Source organism: Mytilus galloprovincialis, chromosome 1 (assembly GCF_965363235.1).
Source record: "Mytilus galloprovincialis chromosome 1, xbMytGall1.hap1.1, whole genome shotgun sequence".
In the NCBI taxonomy this organism is placed as follows: domain Eukaryota; kingdom Metazoa; phylum Mollusca; class Bivalvia; order Mytilida; family Mytilidae; genus Mytilus; species Mytilus galloprovincialis.
Window position 1 is genome coordinate 108,927,505 of NC_134838.1, and position 19,289 is coordinate 108,946,793.

A 19,289-nucleotide genomic window follows, 5' to 3' on the forward strand; every position below is an offset into this window, starting at 1 on the left:
ATCCGGTAGTACACCGATAATTGACCATGCAGCCTTGTGCTAAAGACTTTAAACCAAATACTAATCTGGAATGAGTTGTCGAACCATTTTCGAATGGAAACATCTTTTAACCAATTCGAAAAAAAAATGGAGCATACTAAGCTTTTAACTTTTATATGTCATCAATGGTATCTGCACTGTATGTTTAGAATTGTGTGGTTTTCATGACTTTTGTATGTATATATTTTGTTATTCAATCGATTTTAAAAGCTCGCTAGAGCTTGTGTTATGTAGTTTTGTTGAATGTGGACTTAACATAAAATTGAATTGAAAAAAGTGTGACAGTAGTCTCAGACTAAAGAAAACCTTTCTTCTGTTTTTTTTTTAAAACAATTTATCAGATTGAAAATATATCAATTTATTTAGGTGATGCTAATGTAATTGAGTCAAATGAATGTTTATGCCAGAAATGACCAATGACGAATTTGTTTGATTCCATTTTGTTGCTTTCCATTTTCATTCCGCTCCATTTCATTCTCGATATTCCATTTCATTCTCCATTCCATTCTCATTTCCATTCTCTATTCCTTCTCCACTCCATTCTCCATTCCATTCCCCATTCCATATTTCATTCTCCATTCCATTCTCTTTTCCTTTACCATTCCATTCTCCATTCTATTCTCCATTCCATATTCCATTCTCCATTCCATATTCCATTCTCCATTCCATATCCCATTCTCCATTCCATATTTCATTCTCCATTCCATATTCCATTCTCCATTCCATATTTCATTCTCCATTCCATATTCCATTCTCCATTCCATTCTCCATTCCATATTCCATTCTCCATTCTCCATTTTATATTCCATTCCATATTCCATTCCATATTCCATTCTCCATTCCATATTCCATTCTCCATTCCATATTCCATTCTCCATTCCATATTCCATATTCCATTCTCCATTCCATATTCCATTCTCCATTCCATATTCCATATTCCATTATCCATTCCATATTCCATTCTCCATACCATATTCCACTCTCCATTCCATATTCCATTCTCCATTCCATATTCCATTCTCCATTCCATATTCCATTCTTCATTCCATATTTCATTCTCCATTCCATTCTCAATTTCATTCTCAATTTCATTCTCAATTCCATTCTCTGTGATTCGGATTTCTTCATTCCATTCTCCATTCTCCATTCCATTCTCCATTCCATTCTTCATTCCATTCTCCATTCCATTCTCATTTTTATTCTCCATTCCATTCTCCATTCCATATTCCATTCTCTATTCCATATTTCATTCTCCTTTCCATTCTCAATTCCATTCTCAATTCCATTCTCAATTCCATTCTCCGTGATTCGGATTTCTTCATTCAATTCTCCATTCTCTATTCTATTCTCCATTCCATATTCCATTCTCCATTCCATTCTCCATTCCATTCTTCATTCCATTCTCCATTCCATTCTTCATTCCATTCTCCATTCCATTCTCCATTGCATTCTTCATTCCATTCTCCATTCCATTCTCCATTCCATTCTCCATTGCATTCTTCATTCCATTCTCCTTCCATTCTCCCCATCCATTCAATTCACCATATTCCATTCCATCCATTTTCATATTTACCATTCACCGTAACCGTTCCATTCAATATTCCATTTAGGATTCTATTCTCCATTCCATATTCCGTTCAATATTCCATTCAATATTCCATTACATTCTCCATACTATATTTCATTCCAAAACGTTGTATGTATGTGATCCACTGGAAACAACATCCACACAAACTGTCCTTACCAAACATTGAACAAGATGTTTCGAAAAGCGGCCAGTTTATTTTAGTCCTCGACCAGAATATATGAGTGATGAATCAAGCTCAATCTTTTTAAAGCATGTATCTGACCTTGATCAACCCGAAAAATGAGAAAGGGACATAACTCTTCACTCTTGAATCTGAGGCGGGAATGACTATAATCGTCGTTTGAAATGACATTGTTTCCCCTTACATGTTCAGAAAAATAGTAAATATTCTTTCCTTATCTTATAAAAAGTTTCAGCTTTTGATTACACAAATGAAAACAGTATTTCTGGTTCGAAAAAAACAGCATTGATAAAGTTGTGTCGTTGTGAAAGTAGCATCACATATCCATTCATCAAAAATACAAGTTTGCTTATGTGCTGATTTCGTTTTAGAATATTTGGTATTTAGTGAACTGACATATTAAAAGAACAATACTTTTTTAATCAAAACAATTTAAACGAGACAAATCAATAGGGTTCAGGAAATACATGTATACAAATGTATATTGGGTAGAAATTAGAATAATTTCTGGTTTGTCAGGTCACATAACCGCAAGCTTTTAATACTTTTTTTTTCTATATTTTTACCATATTTATATATCAAATGGTTGAATCTTATTACATTTCAAATTTGAGAGTTTAATCATGAGAAATAAAAAAGTTGCTAGCCTTTTCATAATTTTTGCACTGTCATTGTGAGATTTATCCTGTCATTATCAGTGATGGTCATGTCACATTTTTCCCAAGCTTTAGAAAATAAAAATTGCATATTTTTTCTTAAATTTATGTATTAAAAGATGAAATCTTACATGTATATTTCAAATTTGAGAGAAATATTTGAGAAATAAAAAAAGCATTTGAATTTGGTCCTGTGACCTGTCATTGTCAGCATTTTTCATGTCATATAAAAAAGAAGATGTGGTATGATTGCCAATGAAACAACTATCCACAAAAGACCAAAATGACACAGACATTAACAACTATAGGTCACCGTACGGCCTTCAACAATGAGCAAAGCCCATACCGCATAGTCAGCTATAAAAGGCCCCGATAAGACAATGTAAAACAATTCAAACGAGAAAACTAATGGCCTTATTTATGTAAAAAAAATTAACTATAAACAAATATGTAACACATAAACAAACGAGAACCACTGAATTACAGGCTCCTGACTTGAGACGGGCACATACATAAATAATGTGGTGGGGTTAAACATGTTAGCGGGATCCCCCCCCCTCCCCCTAACCTGGGACAGTGGTATAACAGTACAACATAAGAATGAACTATAAAAATCAGTTGAAAAAGGCTTAACTCATCAGATGGACAAAAATACAAATGGACGTGGCCGGGTACTTATACATCCCGACACAAAAAGACACAATGAACAGATCTAAGAGTACTCACAGTTATCTGACAGCTAGTTCAAAGCCACTAACAACTAATAAAAAAATCATACATCTAAGACTAAACTATCAATCTGTACACATCCAACATCCAATGAATTTAGTGTAAAGATGTAATAAACAGCCAGAGAAAAACATGACCTTGTGCAATGCCAAGTTACAGGTACCGACAGATTGTAGATCCATGAATATGTATATGTATATAACATACTAGTAATATTTAGTTGGCTTTTAATTTACTGATAACAAAATCAATATTTATACCAATAAAAACAATATTCAATAATCTTATTCATATTTTCTGAATTTTTTTTTTTAGTTTTTTATTAAAAATTAATGTTTTAAAGACATTTCAAATTTGATAAAAATCCTTTGAGAAATAAAAAAGTCATTAACATTTTTTTTCATTTAGTCCAGCTGTCATTGTCAATGTTGGTTCTGTAATTGTCAGCATTGGTCAGGTCATGTTTTCAAAAGCTTTTAAAAAATAATTCTATATTTCTTCTTAAATCTATATGTATTTTAAAAATTATAAAATCTTATAATCTGATAATATTGAAAATTTGAGAAATAAAAAAGTAATTAGCATTTTCATTCTGGTCCTGTCATTTAGTCCAGTCAGAAATGTAACCTGTTTATAGTTGGTTGTTTCTTGCTGATTCCTTTAAAAGTGTTTGCATTGATTCTTTGAGCTTTGAAAAGTGTTTTGCTGTGATCTAAGGTGGTATCTAACACTACAGGGAGATAACTCTGTAAAGTCATCTAAACGTTTTAATTACGTTGTGTTGTAAAAGGAATATTAAGCTTTTCAATGATCAAAGTTGGTGTTTGTCAAACTGCTATACATGTATAACCAGTGTAATTTTTCTGACAAAACGGTTGGTTCAAAGTTTTTGAAATTTTTATATTTTTGTTAAAGGGTCAAAGTAAATACTTAGACAAAATTTTATGAAAATTAAACGAGCCAAATTAATTTTAGTTAAAGTGTTGGGTACCACCTTTAAAGAAATATATATATGTTGAAAATGTACTGACTAATAGACATAATACTATATATTTCAGGTTTTTGAAGATGCCTTCAAAGTTTCAGCTTGATAAAGCAGCTTGGCAATGGGCAGAAACAACTGATCCTGATAATGTCACGTTTGACCATGTTCGGACAGCATACAGATTGAACTTAAAACCATGTCCGTTAGGATCTTGTAAACGAAACTGCAAAGGAAATCCCCTTTGTCTCAATGCAATAGGAGAAAGAGTGTGGTTTGGTAAAATTGATGATGATGATTGGCACCAAATTGAAGATCCAAATTACGAGAGGCGGGATGATGATATGTTTGTTGGACTCAAAAATCTTGGAGCCACCTGTTATGTAAACACATTTCTTCAGTTATGGTTTCATAATCCTGTTATCCGAAATGCACTTTACAAATTCAGAGAACCAGATGAACATGTGACTAGAGATGTAACAGCAGAATGGTCACCTTCTTCCATTGGGGGTCATCTTCAAGCATTATTTGCATTACTTTCATTATCTGAGAGAAGATATTTAGATCCTAAAGATTTCATAACACATTTAGGTTTAGATGCTGGACAGCAGCAAGACGCTCAGGAATTTTCGAATCTATTTTTAACATTATTAGAAGATGCCTTATCTAGACAAAGGGATGCATGTGTGCGAAATGTTATTCAAAATCAGTTTAGGGGAGAATATGCATATGTTACTACTTGTAATAGATGTGGAACAAAATCTGAAAGACCATCAACATTCTATGAACTAGATTTAAGTATAAAAGGTCATAAAACTTTAGACGAATCTTTAAAAGATTTTTTACAAGAAGAAAAATTAGAGGGAGATAACCAGTATATGTGTTCTTCGTGCAATAGTAAACAAAATGCATCACGAAAAATACATTTAAAGTACCTTCCACCTGTTCTCAATTTACAACTTTTACGATTTGTTTTTGACAAGAAAACTGGAATGAAAAAGAAACTGAATAGCTTTATTCAGTTTCCCGAACAGATTGATATGACAAAATATTTGACTGTGAATAATTGTGCTGGAGATTCAGCCACTGCTGAAGGTGTTGATGGGAATTCTGTTACATACAATCTTACAGCTGTATTGATACATCGTGGACCCACTGCTTATAGTGGCCATTATATTGCACATATCAGAGATATCAACAGTAAAAATTGGTTTAAATTTAATGATGAGGAGATAGAGAAAATGAAAGGAAGTAAGCTTCAGTTGGGTACCGAGGACGATCCAGAAGAGACGGGTGCTAAACAAAAAGGCAGATGTCCAAAAGGATATCATTCATCACGTAATGCATACATGTTGGTTTATACACTAAATGAAGAAAATCCCTGTAGTACTGATAGTAAGGTAGAGGCTCAACAACTTCTACCAGCTCATGTGTTAGATTATGTCATTAAGGACAATGAAACATTTGAAAATTGGGTGTCTGAATTAATGTTAATTAGAGATCAGAATATAGAAAGTGGAAAGGAAAAACAAGAAGAAATAAAAGAAACGTATCAGAAACTAGCCTTTGATAAACTAGAGGTCAATGAAGGAGAATGGATTAGCCTAAAATGGCTGAATTCATGGTTAACTGACCCAGCTAAAGCAGAACCGATTGACAATAAACCTTCATTATGCAAACATGACAAATTGTCTCCTGCAGCAGCTATGAAACTGAAATTTGTCAACTTAAATGGAAGTGAAAGTTTATGTAATAGATATGAAGGAGGACAAAGACTAATTGGAGGAGATAGCTTATGTATGCTTTGTGTCCAACAGCAGTGCCATGTGATTAGGACAAAAATAAGGATGATGGAAGATGATAAAGTTTTCGGCAGCATGACCAAACCGAATGTCATTTCTGGTCCTAGTTACTGGGTGGGTAAAGCTTCATTTAGATCATGGAAGAAAATGGTTTTAGAACAGCTTGGAGAAAATGATGAGGATAAAAGGGATTCAACTGATGTTGAACCTTCTGTAGAAAATGGTTTGAAAGAAAAAGAAAGTTCAAGTGCCAAAGAAGAAGGACAAAAAGAGAAAGAAAATACGGTAACAACAGAAGAAGCTCTGTCTAAAGAGGAAGAAAGCTTTAAATTTAATGAAGATATTCTCTGTGAAGCTCATGATAGACTTGACCCAGATATGACATGTAGAAAGTTAGTCCCAGTAGAAGTTTGGCGTAGGCTCAAGGAATATTTTGCCAATTGTCCAGAGTTTGCTAAAGATGATCCTGTGTGTGGGCAATGCAATGATGCAATGAGAAATGAGCAGCAAACAAAAGAATACTTGAGAAAATTAGCTCAAGAACAAAAAAATGCTCTAAACGACCTTCTTAATGATAGAAAAAGACCAATAACCCTGAAAAAACCAATAGAAGTATTTATTTTAAATAAAGCATTCTTAGAAGAATTGAGAAGATTTATTAAGGAACCACTTAAATACAAACCAATTCAGAACATAGGAAATTCCATACTGATATGTGAACATGAGGGTTACCTGTATCCTCAATCTCAAGGACAACTAGAATTATATGTTAATGATAACTTTGTTTACACATGGAGTTCAGAGTGGGACAAGATCAGTCAAATGTTCAATGTAGATTATGAAATTAGTATTATCAGTTATGAAGACGATGACAAAAATTTAGGAATTGTAACACTTCCACAAGTTTGTGATGAATGTGTTGTTAGTCGTCTAAATCAAGAAGAAAATGCAAGGTTTGATTATGATGAAGCAGTTATATTTGTTCGTAAAATACCCAAGCAATTGCAGAAATCGGCGGGATCCAGTTCTCTCAATCCTAACGATGAGAATTCTAAGGATTATGACCCAGACTTTAATCAGCATGGTTCAAAGAAAAGAGGCAGCACAAGTGATCCTTTGGAGGAACCTCCGGAAAAAATATCCAAAAATGAAAACGGAACAAGGAAAAGTCAGCGTCATAGAAAAGTGAGAGGTGAAAAAGAAGTGAAAGTTAAATCTACACAAACTTTGAAAGATTTTAAGCTACAGTTAATGAAATTGTTTTCTGTGCCACCATTTGATCAAACTTTACTGTTGAATGGCCACAGTTTGTGTGATGACACTGCCACATTAGGTGGCCTACGTATTGCACCAGGATCCATTATCATGTTACAAGCAGATGAACCTGCTGAAGACCTTTTAGTGTTACAAGATATGATTCAAGTCTCTTCTGGACCTGAATCAGGCTTTAAAGGAACTGGACTATTAGGAAATTCAGAAAGAATATCATAATTAGGGTTTTACACTGTTTCTTAAATTTTTAAATTTATGCATCCATGTTTGTGAAATATTCCATGTAATCTGTCAAAAAATTGCAACAACCATGGTGGCTATAACATTTTCAATAGTTTGTTATAATTTAAGTTTTGATATCATAATTAAGAATATAATAACAAATCTAATTAAATCATAAATGCAAGATTTTCTGTCATAGATATTTAAATAGTGACGTATTTTACCAACCATTGACATGAATGTGTCCGTCAGTTGCAACTCTTTCTTTTAATTTGTTCAGATTGGGAAAAATTTGAAAAGCTTTGGAACTCAATTTTTCAAAATTTTTCATTTGAATTTTGTTGATATGTATTGAACTTGTGATACATAGAAAAGTTTTGAATACTATACAACAGAACATTTTAATAAAGAGAAATGTTAATTTTAAAACCACTCTTTCAGTTTGAAATCAATTGGTGTCCTATAATCCAAGTTTTAAAGACTAAATTTTCAATTCAAAAGAGATTTTTTAATGAAATTTCAGAATTTTTTTAAATGTTTGTGGTAGTTTCTTATAAGAAAGTTTGTATTGTTTTCTCATCTGGTCTAATACATATAGTACTTTTGAAAACAACTTGACCGGTTGACCCATATCCCTTAAATGTTGCAAATACATGTGTTACTACCTATTGTAGTACAAACACTTGTCTCATTGATGTATACTCCATATGTTCTTTTATTCATACTTTTTTTCTACTAAAATTGCCTTCACTGCCATGAAGGTCACAAAGTCAAATGGAGGCACTAACACTTTAATGTACAGTTTACTGGTTAGGTCTATTTCTGAATTAATTAGGTATTTTAATTCATCCAATTGTGTACTAAATAAATTTTTATTTCATACTCTTTACTGAATTTAACTTAAATATATATTTTTAATCAGGTAAGCTTGAGAAGCACTTGAAATTGAAAAGAGACATCCACTCCCATTTACAAGTAGTTTGTAGCAGGTTTATTTTATATGTCAGGCAAGACATATATATTTAAGTTTATTGTATTGTAGGGTTACTGTCTCATAGGTGTGTTCCCCAATACTCTCTTTATTCATACCTTTTATTGTTATTTTTGAAGCTTGACAATTCAAGACTTAATAATTTTGTGTTGAAACTAAGGTAAAGGTTTGATCAATTGCTTACAGAATTCCCCCCCCCCCCCCGGCCCCCCCAAGTTTTACACATGTAGATAGTTTCTCATTATACAATTATGGTCAGTACAAGGTCAGATTTGTTGGTGAAATGGCATAGTAATCTTAGCAGCTTAATTATTCAAATATTCTTATTGGGTCAATTTATACATTCAAGTGTTTATATACATGTATGTTACATGTATTAAATTCTTAACCCTCAGTACTGTTCATTTGTTTCATAGGCATCTGCATATTTTACCAGTAGTTTCAAGGTCATTATAAGATTCTTATCCGGTTTATGTTTTAATGATTTTGAAATTTTTATTTGTTTTAATATATTATATAAAAGCTTTTCTTATTTTTGGCTAGAAAAGCATAAACAGCTCAATGATTATGTTACATTAAAAATTTAAAGTTCCGTCACAATTTCCGTGGATAGATCATGATCATGATAAGTGATATTTGGTATAGTTTTCCATTAGTTGATGCATAAAAGGGATATACATTTGTACAATCCCTCATTTAATTGACAGTATAAGTTTTTATTTCATAAAAAGTGAATATGACTTTTGAAATTATGTTTTGATAGAGTTACCCCCTTCCAAATGGCTTGTTCGATTTTGCTTCAAAGCAATCCTATGGTGATGAGTATAAAATATGAATTATTGATTTCCTTAATGGATACCATACTTTCATCTCTGTTTTACTCCAGCACTTTCCAGTTAGATTGTTAGAAAAAAACATGAGACATATTGACTAATTAAGCCTTGACTTTTTCATTTATTTGCAATTTTTAAATGATTCAGGAATGAGGTTACAACTTATTACTAGAAACAGCTATTCCTGTAACAAATCAGTGCTTTATTTTATTGTTCATGTTGTTAATTTATGTTTTTGAATTGTAATACAATGATTGTTAACTGTATAATTTGTTGTAGTAAAATGTTTATTGTAAAGGTACATTTTTTCATCTGGTGTAAATGTATTTCCTTTTCAGTTGTCTATCCAAGTCTTTAACTATTGATTAGGGTTGATAGCTGTTTTTGTACGTGAAATCCCTGATTCCTGATAAAACAAAGCATTCTTTCTAAGACCCATAGAAAATTGATAATTAATTCCCTATTAATATTCCATTTTTGTCACATTTCTCAGCATCCTTATTAAGGAATTATAAATAAATTCATTTGGAACTTTATTATGGTGTGTAGTACAATTTTTAAGAGCAATTTGATCATGTCACTTCCAGTTTCAAAATTTTTATACCCACTGATCATGGAATTTTAAGTGACTGGATTTATATTTTGCACAAACATTGCATGTAGTTCCTTGTTCAATTTTTATGCAATATCATCGTTATACAGCCTCTAAAACAAATATTAATGTTATACACAGTAATCATAAATCAGTGCTACAACTTGGTATGTCTTCATTTATCAGAACCATAGAAAACCATGTCACATGAAATAAACATACTATGCAGTGTTTTGTAAAATGTAAAAACTTGATATATTATACAGTGAATGTCATATGATAAAAATTTAATTTACATTCACCATTTAGTAAGATTAAATTAAGTTGGATTCAGCAGCAAATTTCATATTGTTTAATACTTTGCAATATTATTGTTTAAGAACATATTTTATAACTTTTGAAATGGTGTTTGATTTATGCTAAATATAAACTGGTACAAAATATTAGATATTTTAAACTTGGTAAACATTTCTTTAATTAATGTTTCACTGTAAATACCAGATATATTTTGTTTGTAACTCATTTTAATGTTGTGTTACCATTACATACAATTCATTAATAACCATGATCAGATTATTTATTATTTAAACCATTTATGGTTTATATGGGATGTTCAACAAATCATTCATAAAATCATTGTTAGAATATATTTAGTAATTAAAACGAATAACTGTAAACATTGAAAATTTTAATGGCAAACAAGTATTATATTACTAATTTCTGTGATCAAAAAAGAAATACAAGTTATCCCTACTCCCCTAGAATTGTTTTATAGTCTACAAACCAAATGATAGTCATTCACATTCATTAATTAGTATCAAATTAAGCTTCTTCAGTTCATCATAAATTATTTTGAAATTAGTAGTATTGGAATTGCACTTATTTGCTCAAGATAAAAACCATCAATTGTTTTAGTACAAATTCATTTGTTTATTAAGACTGGCTATACAGCAATGCGTTATTTTTGTTAATTTATCCATTTGTCTATTTCAAATATAAATTATTACGGCTATTAAATAGCAAACTACTGGAACAGATCATATTGTTATTTTGTAGTTATTTTGTTATGTCACTGTTACCATTATCCTTTCCCCCAGATAGTTTAAATTATGTTTATTTTTTTGTAATATAGAAATTAAATCTATCAAATATGTAGACTTCATACCATGATTGAATATTATTGTCTGTCGTGTCACATATGAACTTTATATTTATTGGATAACCTCTGATCATTTTAAAGCCTCATTCATTGGTTAGAAATCATTTGCCTTTCATCTTTCATAAAGACATCTGTAGACTATATTAAACTGTATGTTTGTAACTTGAATGCAAAGGATGCATTATGTGGTTGTGAAATAGATGGAATACATTTACATGTCTTTATATGTAACATCAGGCCTTCATTAAATGTTGTCAAGTAAACAGCTTTGGATTATTTATAACAGGCATTTGTAAGAGAAGTGGTATATGACTGCCAATGAGACAACCATCCACCAGAGTTCAAATGACGAAGATTAAACTCCTATTACCACTAAACAGTTAGAATTTTAATGTGTAACTTTTTACGTTATAGAGTTATGCCCCTTTATAAAAGGAAATATTGATGATTTTTTGGTTTCTGTTCTCTAACTTTTTTTTGCCTCACCCAAATGTTATGAAACTTGTAAACAATACTCATTACCAAAACACAGATCGATTTTGAATTTTGGTGGTGTCACTTTTACCATTCTAGAGTTATTTCCCTTTAAAAGTTATGCTACCCAAATTTGTACTTGACCTGTGTTTTGTGGTAATAAGCATTGTGTTTCATAAAATTTGGTTGAGACAAACTTGCATCAGAGAATGAAAACAAAAAACTTTTAGAGTTCTTGAGTTATGTCTCTTTATAAAGTTACTAAGCAAGCAGGAGCATCATTTGTGTCCCATGGACACATTCACCATTTTTTGTACAATTTCTCCATTTTAATTTATTGCGTTACATTGCAAGAAGAACAAGCAAGCACAAAACTTGTATTGGAAATTACAATGTTTTTTAACAATATTGGAAATATATATGGAATTCACAATAGCTGGAGATAGTATATTGTGGAAAGACTTCAAGGCTCATATTCATCATTTGGTAAATGAAAAGTACCATTTCCAAAACAAACAGATTGAAGATAACTTCATGGTCTTTAACGTTGAACAGAAAATCAAACCAACAAAAACTCTTTAAAAAGGCTGAAATCAAGTTTCTGAAGTGGCTAGTTCATTCATGTGTGCATGCAATATTAAAATACGGAAAAAGTGTAAAAAATGCAATTGACATCAACTTGGCATGCTTCTTTTTTGTCTCACTGGCGAGAAAAGTCTTACAAAGCAACACATAAGGATTACAATTCATTGCAACGGTGTAAACTGTTTGTATAAAGCTTGATATTATAGAAGGTAGAATACATGTATGCTTCATGCCTTGCATGCAGATAGCTTTTTCTACACCACATAACTTTGTTGTGTAGGGTACAATGTTTTTGAACTATTTATCTGCCAGTCTGTCTGTCCATCAGTCCTGGTCTTGTCATCCCAACTCCTGAAACCACACAACTGAATTTCATAAAATATAAATAGATAATAAGAACACATTATGAAATTGTACATATCGACAGGAATTTACAATTCAATTTTTGATGAGCCTGCAACATTTGTCGCAAAAGGATCCACATAGGGATAGTGATCTTACTGCGGTAGAAGGTGGGAGACCTGAATGCTTTATAATTTGTATATTTTTATAGATGCCTTATGTTATGAAGTTTCCTTCTATCAAATGTCCATTTTCCTTGACCTCATTTTCATGGTTCAGTGACTACCTGAAAAAAAGTTCTCTCTTGTTAAGAGTAAAAGGATAACTATATTTGGTATGTGCATACCTTGCAAGGTCTTCCATGTCGGTCAGACAGTTTTCACTTGACTGACCTCATTTCATGGATCAGTGAACAAGGTTTACTTTTGGTGATCAAGTCCATATCTCAGATACTATAAGCAATAAGTCTAGTATATTTTAGTGTATGGAAGGATTGTAAGAAGTACATGTCTAACTGGCAGGTGTCATCTGACCTTGACCACATTTTCATAGTGCAGTGGTTAAAGTTAAGTATTTGAGTTTTGGGTCTTTTTTTCTAATACATATGCAAATTATACATCAACTATATTTGGTGTATTGAAATATTTTATGATGGACATGTGAGTCTCATTAGTTTTATTTGACCTTGATCTCAATTTCATGGTTCATTGCTCAGTAATAAGTTTTTGTGTTTTGGTCTGTTTTTCTTAAACCATAAGTAATAGGTCAACTATATTTGTTGAATGAAAGGTTTGTAAGCTTTACATGTCTTCCTGGCATGGTTCATCTGACCTTGATCTCATTTTCATAGTTTGTTGGTCAATGTTTAATTTTCTTGGTTAAGTTGGTTTCTTAGAAACTATAAGCAATAGGACAACTATATTTAGTATATTGAATGATTCATCTCTTTTTCTCAGATCATGTTAAGTTTATGTGATAGTTTTATTAAAGCTTTATATTTAGGACTATCAACATAATATCAATGTTCAGTGAAGAAGGCAAGACATTTCAGCGTGTGCAATTTTGTTTCTCTAGATTGGCCTAAATGAACTGCTGCAACAGTTTGTCATCATAACCCCTCCGAAACAACATAACAGAATTTCATTTTTGTTTTTTATATTTCCTGCAACAGATCCATGAGAATGAGTAGTCCGACATTGATGGGAAAACTTTGTTTAACGCTTTATATATCAGATTTCTCACCTAGTTAACCTCTAGATTTTATCTGTTATCCTTGACCTTATTTCATTGTTCAGTGACTACATAAAAACTTCCATCATTTACTGTTTTATCACTGTTATTACAACTAATAAGAAATTTGAATTTAAAGTTTTGTATGTACAATTTCAATAACAAACATGGCAGAGTATACAAATAAAGATTTTACTTATATCTGGTTTTCAGTACTCCATGATTCATAACCCTGCCTGGCAATATTACATTTAAAGTAAGAGACATTAAACAATACACGACCAAATTTGGTTACTAGTATTTATATAGAGTCTTTGATCTTGCCATTCTTAGTATTATTGCCTTGTTGAATTTTCTCTATATCTTGTCAAGATATTTGACAATTAATGCATTTTACCTCGATGTTCAACTTTTAGCCATGTTAGTTTGTTGAATGGAACAAAGATCAAAAACTTTTAGACTAGATACATTCAGACAAAATTTGTCCAGTGGTTTCAGAGAAGATATTTTTTAAACAGTGAGGAAAGCCAATAAATGGCAATAGATCGCATAAAGCCAAGTGAACTAAACAACTGTTTAAGACTCATTAGAAAAGGTTAACTTAGTGTTGGCCAGATAACATGAATGTTGCAGATAGTAGGTCCAAAATAACTTCCATAAGGTGCTGATGTGTCTTTTATCACTCCCTTCTTAAGAGTTATGATACAATGAATTGATGAAAGCCTTAATTTATGAAGCCAGTGACTGAGTAACTAAGTAAAACAGTTAAATGTGTTATATTTTTGTATTTTTTGTATATTTTAATTACGAGGTAAATAATTTATGCACTGCTGCCAATAGTCCATCATTCTAGTTCAGGTCCAGCAAAATATTTGGCTGTGAGATGTCTTCTTCTAACTGGCTGTTTGCATACAGGACAAACCTTGTCAGTCTGAAAAATATAAACTTTATGGTTAGTGTAATTTGGCTGAAAGATATTCAAGTGTCCAAACACAGTACATCAATTGTTTGTGTGTATAGCCGTACAATATCAAATTCATGGATAAAACAATACTATTTGTTGAAATATATTCATGAGAATACCTCTTTACATTTGTGAATTTGAATTTGGTCTAAGATAATGTGTATTAACCCATGTACATTTTACAGCATTATATGACAAAATGGTATAAAAAAAACTTAAAAGGTTTTTTTTTGGGGGGGGGGGGGGGAATAATCACATGAAATGTTCTGTAGATCTGTTTATAATTAAAATGAAGTTATTTATATTGCTGTGATCCTTTGCATTTAAAAATCAACTATCATAGCCTTAAATGTAAAAGTGTAAAAAGTGTCTACAAGAAAAAATAAGCAAGTCTTCTCTACACACCTTCTTGCTATGAAATAGTAGTTATAATACATCACTCAAACTTTTATAATTAAGACATGTTCATGGTCCAGTGGCTATAGTTTAGTTTTTAAGTTATGATCTGTTTTTCTTATATTGTATGCAAGGTGTACATGTCCAACTGGCAGGTGTCATTTGACCTTGACCTAATTTTTATGGTGCAGTGGTCAGAGTCAAGTTTTTGAGTTTTGGTCTTTTTCATTATAATACATCATTCAAACTTTTAAGACATTAAAAAGGAGAGTGACAATGGTGACAAAAACAAGTGCTCCAATTGTTTTTTGTTACAACTAGCTAAAACTTACATCAAAAGCAGTTCTCCAACAAGGAAAACAACAAATATGTCCACATCCTGCTTCAAATGGTCTTTCTGCATTTTTCTGGCAGCATTCACAAGTATATCCTACAAGTACAAAACATTTGTTCTATGTTATTTTTAAAGGTTTTGGTACTACAGAAAATACAACACTTGATAGGCAAAACCAATGTTGGGAGCAACTAGATGTATAAAAAATGACAAGTTAAAAATGTTTGAGGTTTGATAGGATCTGCACAGTGAATGTTGAGCAATTGTTCAAGTACTATGGATTCATTTATTTTTGTGGTTATCAATTTTCGTTGATTGCTAAAATTTGCCTATTCGTGGATATTTGATTTTGTGGTTTTGTCAATCTCTGTGTACAAAGCCTATCGGAAATATGTTTTTTCGTTCAGCATTTGAATTCGTGATTTACCTGTACCCAAGAAAATTGGTATCCAACAAATAATAATGGATCCACAGTATGTAGTATATAAAAGTTCCATGGTGGAAAGATTTAAACTGCTATATCAATTAAATGTCAGTTAATCATACCACAGATAATGACTCGCTTGGTATCTTTTTCTGACGATGAGAACATTCTCCTTAGTTGGGTTATGTGCCTGTGACATTGACCAATATGTGACTACATACATCCTGCAACTGTGTTGGCATAGAATAATATAAAAAATTCATAAATGTTTAGAGAGCAATACAATCTGCCTTATACGAGTATATGTACCTGATGGATATTTACTTGGGCAGGTTATGTCATCAGCCTTTACAATAACATTGCTATCATGCTTCCGAGATGGTGAACATGGTTCTGTTTCTTCAAATAAATCCTCAGAACTTTGATTTAAATAGTCTGTTTTTATCATTGATGAGGAAGGCAAATTTTCTAAATTATTTTTAGTCACAGAATAGCTCTCACTTTGGCTATTATTATCAGATACATTCACTTCCTTTGGTAAATTTACTGATATTTGTTTTCCAGTACTAGATGCTTCAGGTAAACTGCTTAAATTTGTATGGACAGTTTTCTGACGTTTATCTGCGTTACCTATATAAAATATTTAAATTCAGATAAAAGTTATTGATAGTTCCATACAATATATTTATGTAAAGCAAGATTTTGTATCAAACATGTTAGACTCATCATAGCTTAAAATGCAAGTTTATGTGACAAATAGCTTCTCATTAAAGTTATATGTTTCATGAGTTTCTTAGTATTTAGTCTTCCATGTTGTTTCCTGTGTACTATTATTTGTCTGTTTGTCTTTTTCCTTTTTAGCCATGGCTTTGTCAGTTTATTTTTGATCTATGAGTTTGACTGTCCCTATGGTATCTTTTCCCTCTTTTATAATATTGTTGTAAACATTATTTTATAATGAAGTGAAAATAATAATTGACAATGCAAAGTGTCTTCCTCAGGTTTTCTTGCTATTCCTTTTTAAATTTTTGTTGTTGTTTGTTTTGTTTGTATATCAGTAAAAATTAATACATGCAGATATTGTACTAAGAATCTGATTTTCCTAAATATTTGCTCACTTGAATTATCTGTTTGTAACCTCTTTCTGAGTATGGAATCTTCTGGTCTATAACCACACCCAGTTCCTGTTATACTTTTACATAGCTTGTCATATTCACATTTATCTTTAGGTCTTACAAATCTATAAAATTCTGGAAAAGATAAAAAATTAATATAATAAAGAAACTAAAAAATCATACATTGCCTGAATCTCAAAGCTTATTAAACAAAATAGTGTATAAGAATAATGTGAATTTGGATTGAGAATTAAAACAGAAATTATGAGGCAACATTTGGGAATTTTACTGAAAACAAAAGATGACAAAAACCAAAGAGTTAGTTGGAGATCTGACATTGAATGTTTTTTTATTAACAAACCTCTAAAGAAGGGATACAGCTCAGTGTCTTCTGTGAAAACACCAACTAAAACTGGAGTCAACTGTTGAAAATCACCTATCTTCTTATAATCTACTAATGCTTTTGAAAACATTTTGTATCTGTCACCATATAAAACTCTTTTTACCTGAAAGCAAATTACATTTTTTTTTAATCTATAACAAGAAGTCCAATTCACTATATGAATAGATTGGACTAATTTCCTGGTAATACAACACCATGGCTAAAAAAGAAAAAGACCTGGACCTGCAACTGAAAGTATTAATTCCCTCAGTGTACTTCAGTAATAAACAGGAACATTAGTTATATGCCATCAAGTTGACAATATTTTTGGAGGTTAAAAGCCTCTGTATGTTGTCTCTGACACTGAAGGGAAGCTACATGTATGGATGGCAATTGGAGCTATAAAAAAACCCAGTATTTTTGGAAGAAGCCTTAGTATTACAGCCCCAACATGGTAAGGGTTACAATACATACAAGGGTACTCTGGTAATGGATTTTTTTGCAATTATGAAAAAAATAATTTCTAAGAAAATCACTCTCCTTCTTTCCACTTTTCCTGCTCATTGATTTTATTGTAAAATTTGGTATCCTTTTAATGATGTCCCATAAACCATATGCCATTAAAATTGATAAAAATAATTCATATCTGTGACTCCTATTTTTGGCTCCAATTTTCAAAACGAAAGTTTTGAGCGTTATTAGTCTATCATGATAGTGTGAATATATACTGTAAAGATTGTTGCCTATCTTCAATTTAAAAACAATATCTTTGGTTTCTGGATATTAAATAATGACTAAACAACTTTTAAAAGTATCAGAGATTATTATTATCAGTAATAATAAATACAGGTAACAGGGGTTTCATTATTTTTTTAGACTGGAGGTACATTTGAGATTATAGGGGGAACCAAACCCAAACGGTGAGGGGTCTGGGGGCCGATTAAGGCCCCCAGTAGGTCCAGGGCTAGCCCTGGTAGGGGGGCCAGGGGGGCAAAGCCCCCCGTAAGCTCCTGGATTTTAGGGATTTCAGCCTTAATTTTTTACTTTAAAAAATAGGGTAAAGTCTGTAATATTTGCTTCAATTTTGGGTAAGTTAACATTGAATTGTTTTTTTTTCTAGAGTAATTATCTGAAAATACATTGCTTATAATTATTTTGTAATCAGTTATAAAATATGTATGACCTATACATGCTATAATGCAGGGGTTTCATGTGAAATGTTGTTTAAATGTTTTGTTTGTTTTTATACTTTTAATAAATGTTTTGCATTTGTTCAATATTGTAAAAGAAATTTCATAAGTTACAGACATTGTACTAGTATATATTATTAAATTAACATGCTCTCATGCAAAACACCAAACAAACGTTTTTGATATACGCTAAGTGTTGTGATGATTGTTCTTGTCAGATAAAAAAACATGTATTAACTTTCACTTAATAAAGGGGTGATTGTGTTAGTAAAAATGTTGTTTTTTTTTCACTTCTTCAGAGCTGTCCTTTTTTTTTTTAAATTTTAAAAGTCTTAAATCTCGTCAGATATTATATTTTGTAAAAGTAACAGTTATGTTACTTCAGGTTGTTTCACGAAGTCTTACACTAAAAATTCACAACATAGAACACATATCGAGAAAACGGAGATCAGTGACAACGTCCAACGGGAAACGAACTGATTTGATACAATTAACGATTTTCTGAATTCCATAGAATGTTCACCTTTATTAAACCTTTTATTCATAAAATAATCTGTGATACAAGCTGCTTTCCTTTTATTAGACATAAGTATTGTGCTGTTGTTGTTTAAATTCATCAACAATTTGCCGCTTGAAAATATACTGCTAAATCGTCTCATTTTAAAGCGCTCTTACGATACAGATACAGACACGTGGTTTATGATTATCACTTCTCCTACTTTGGAGGTGTGCTTAAATTGGCAGATAGATCTATACTTTAACGCGGACCTCGACGAAGACACCTATAAACATAACATGAACGACGTA

The 19,289-nt window shown here is 31.5% G+C and overlaps 2 protein-coding genes across 3 annotated transcripts in view; one reads left to right on the forward strand and one right to left on the reverse strand.

The window, feature by feature from the left end:
* The first annotated feature begins 1,888 nt into the window (after window positions 1-1,888).
* On the forward strand, window positions 1,889-7,833 carry LOC143050327 (ubiquitin carboxyl-terminal hydrolase 48-like). Its single transcript, XM_076223814.1, has 2 exons — window positions 1,889-2,007; window positions 4,252-7,833. Exon 2 carries the CDS (start codon window positions 4,262-4,264, stop codon window positions 7,466-7,468), a length of 3,207 nt encoding a protein of 1,068 aa, XP_076079929.1. The 5' UTR covers window positions 1,889-2,007; window positions 4,252-4,261; the 3' UTR covers window positions 7,469-7,833.
* A 6,609-nt stretch (window positions 7,834-14,442) lies between these two features.
* The window catches only part of LOC143050370 (regulator of telomere elongation helicase 1-like), a 40,624-nt gene continuing 35,777 nt past the window's right edge, over window positions 14,443-19,289 (reverse strand). For both annotated transcript variants that reach the window (XM_076223817.1, XM_076223818.1), the window contains 5 exons: window positions 17,272-17,416; window positions 16,914-17,045; window positions 16,105-16,425; window positions 15,370-15,467; window positions 14,443-14,608 (listed from right to left, as the gene is read on the reverse strand). In XM_076223817.1, coding sequence (XP_076079932.1) covers window positions 14,522-14,608; window positions 15,370-15,467; window positions 16,105-16,425; window positions 16,914-17,045; window positions 17,272-17,416 — 783 coding nt within the window. In that variant the 3' untranslated portion in view covers window positions 14,443-14,521. The remainder of the gene's footprint in view (window positions 14,609-15,369; window positions 15,468-16,104; window positions 16,426-16,913; window positions 17,046-17,271; window positions 17,417-19,289) is intronic.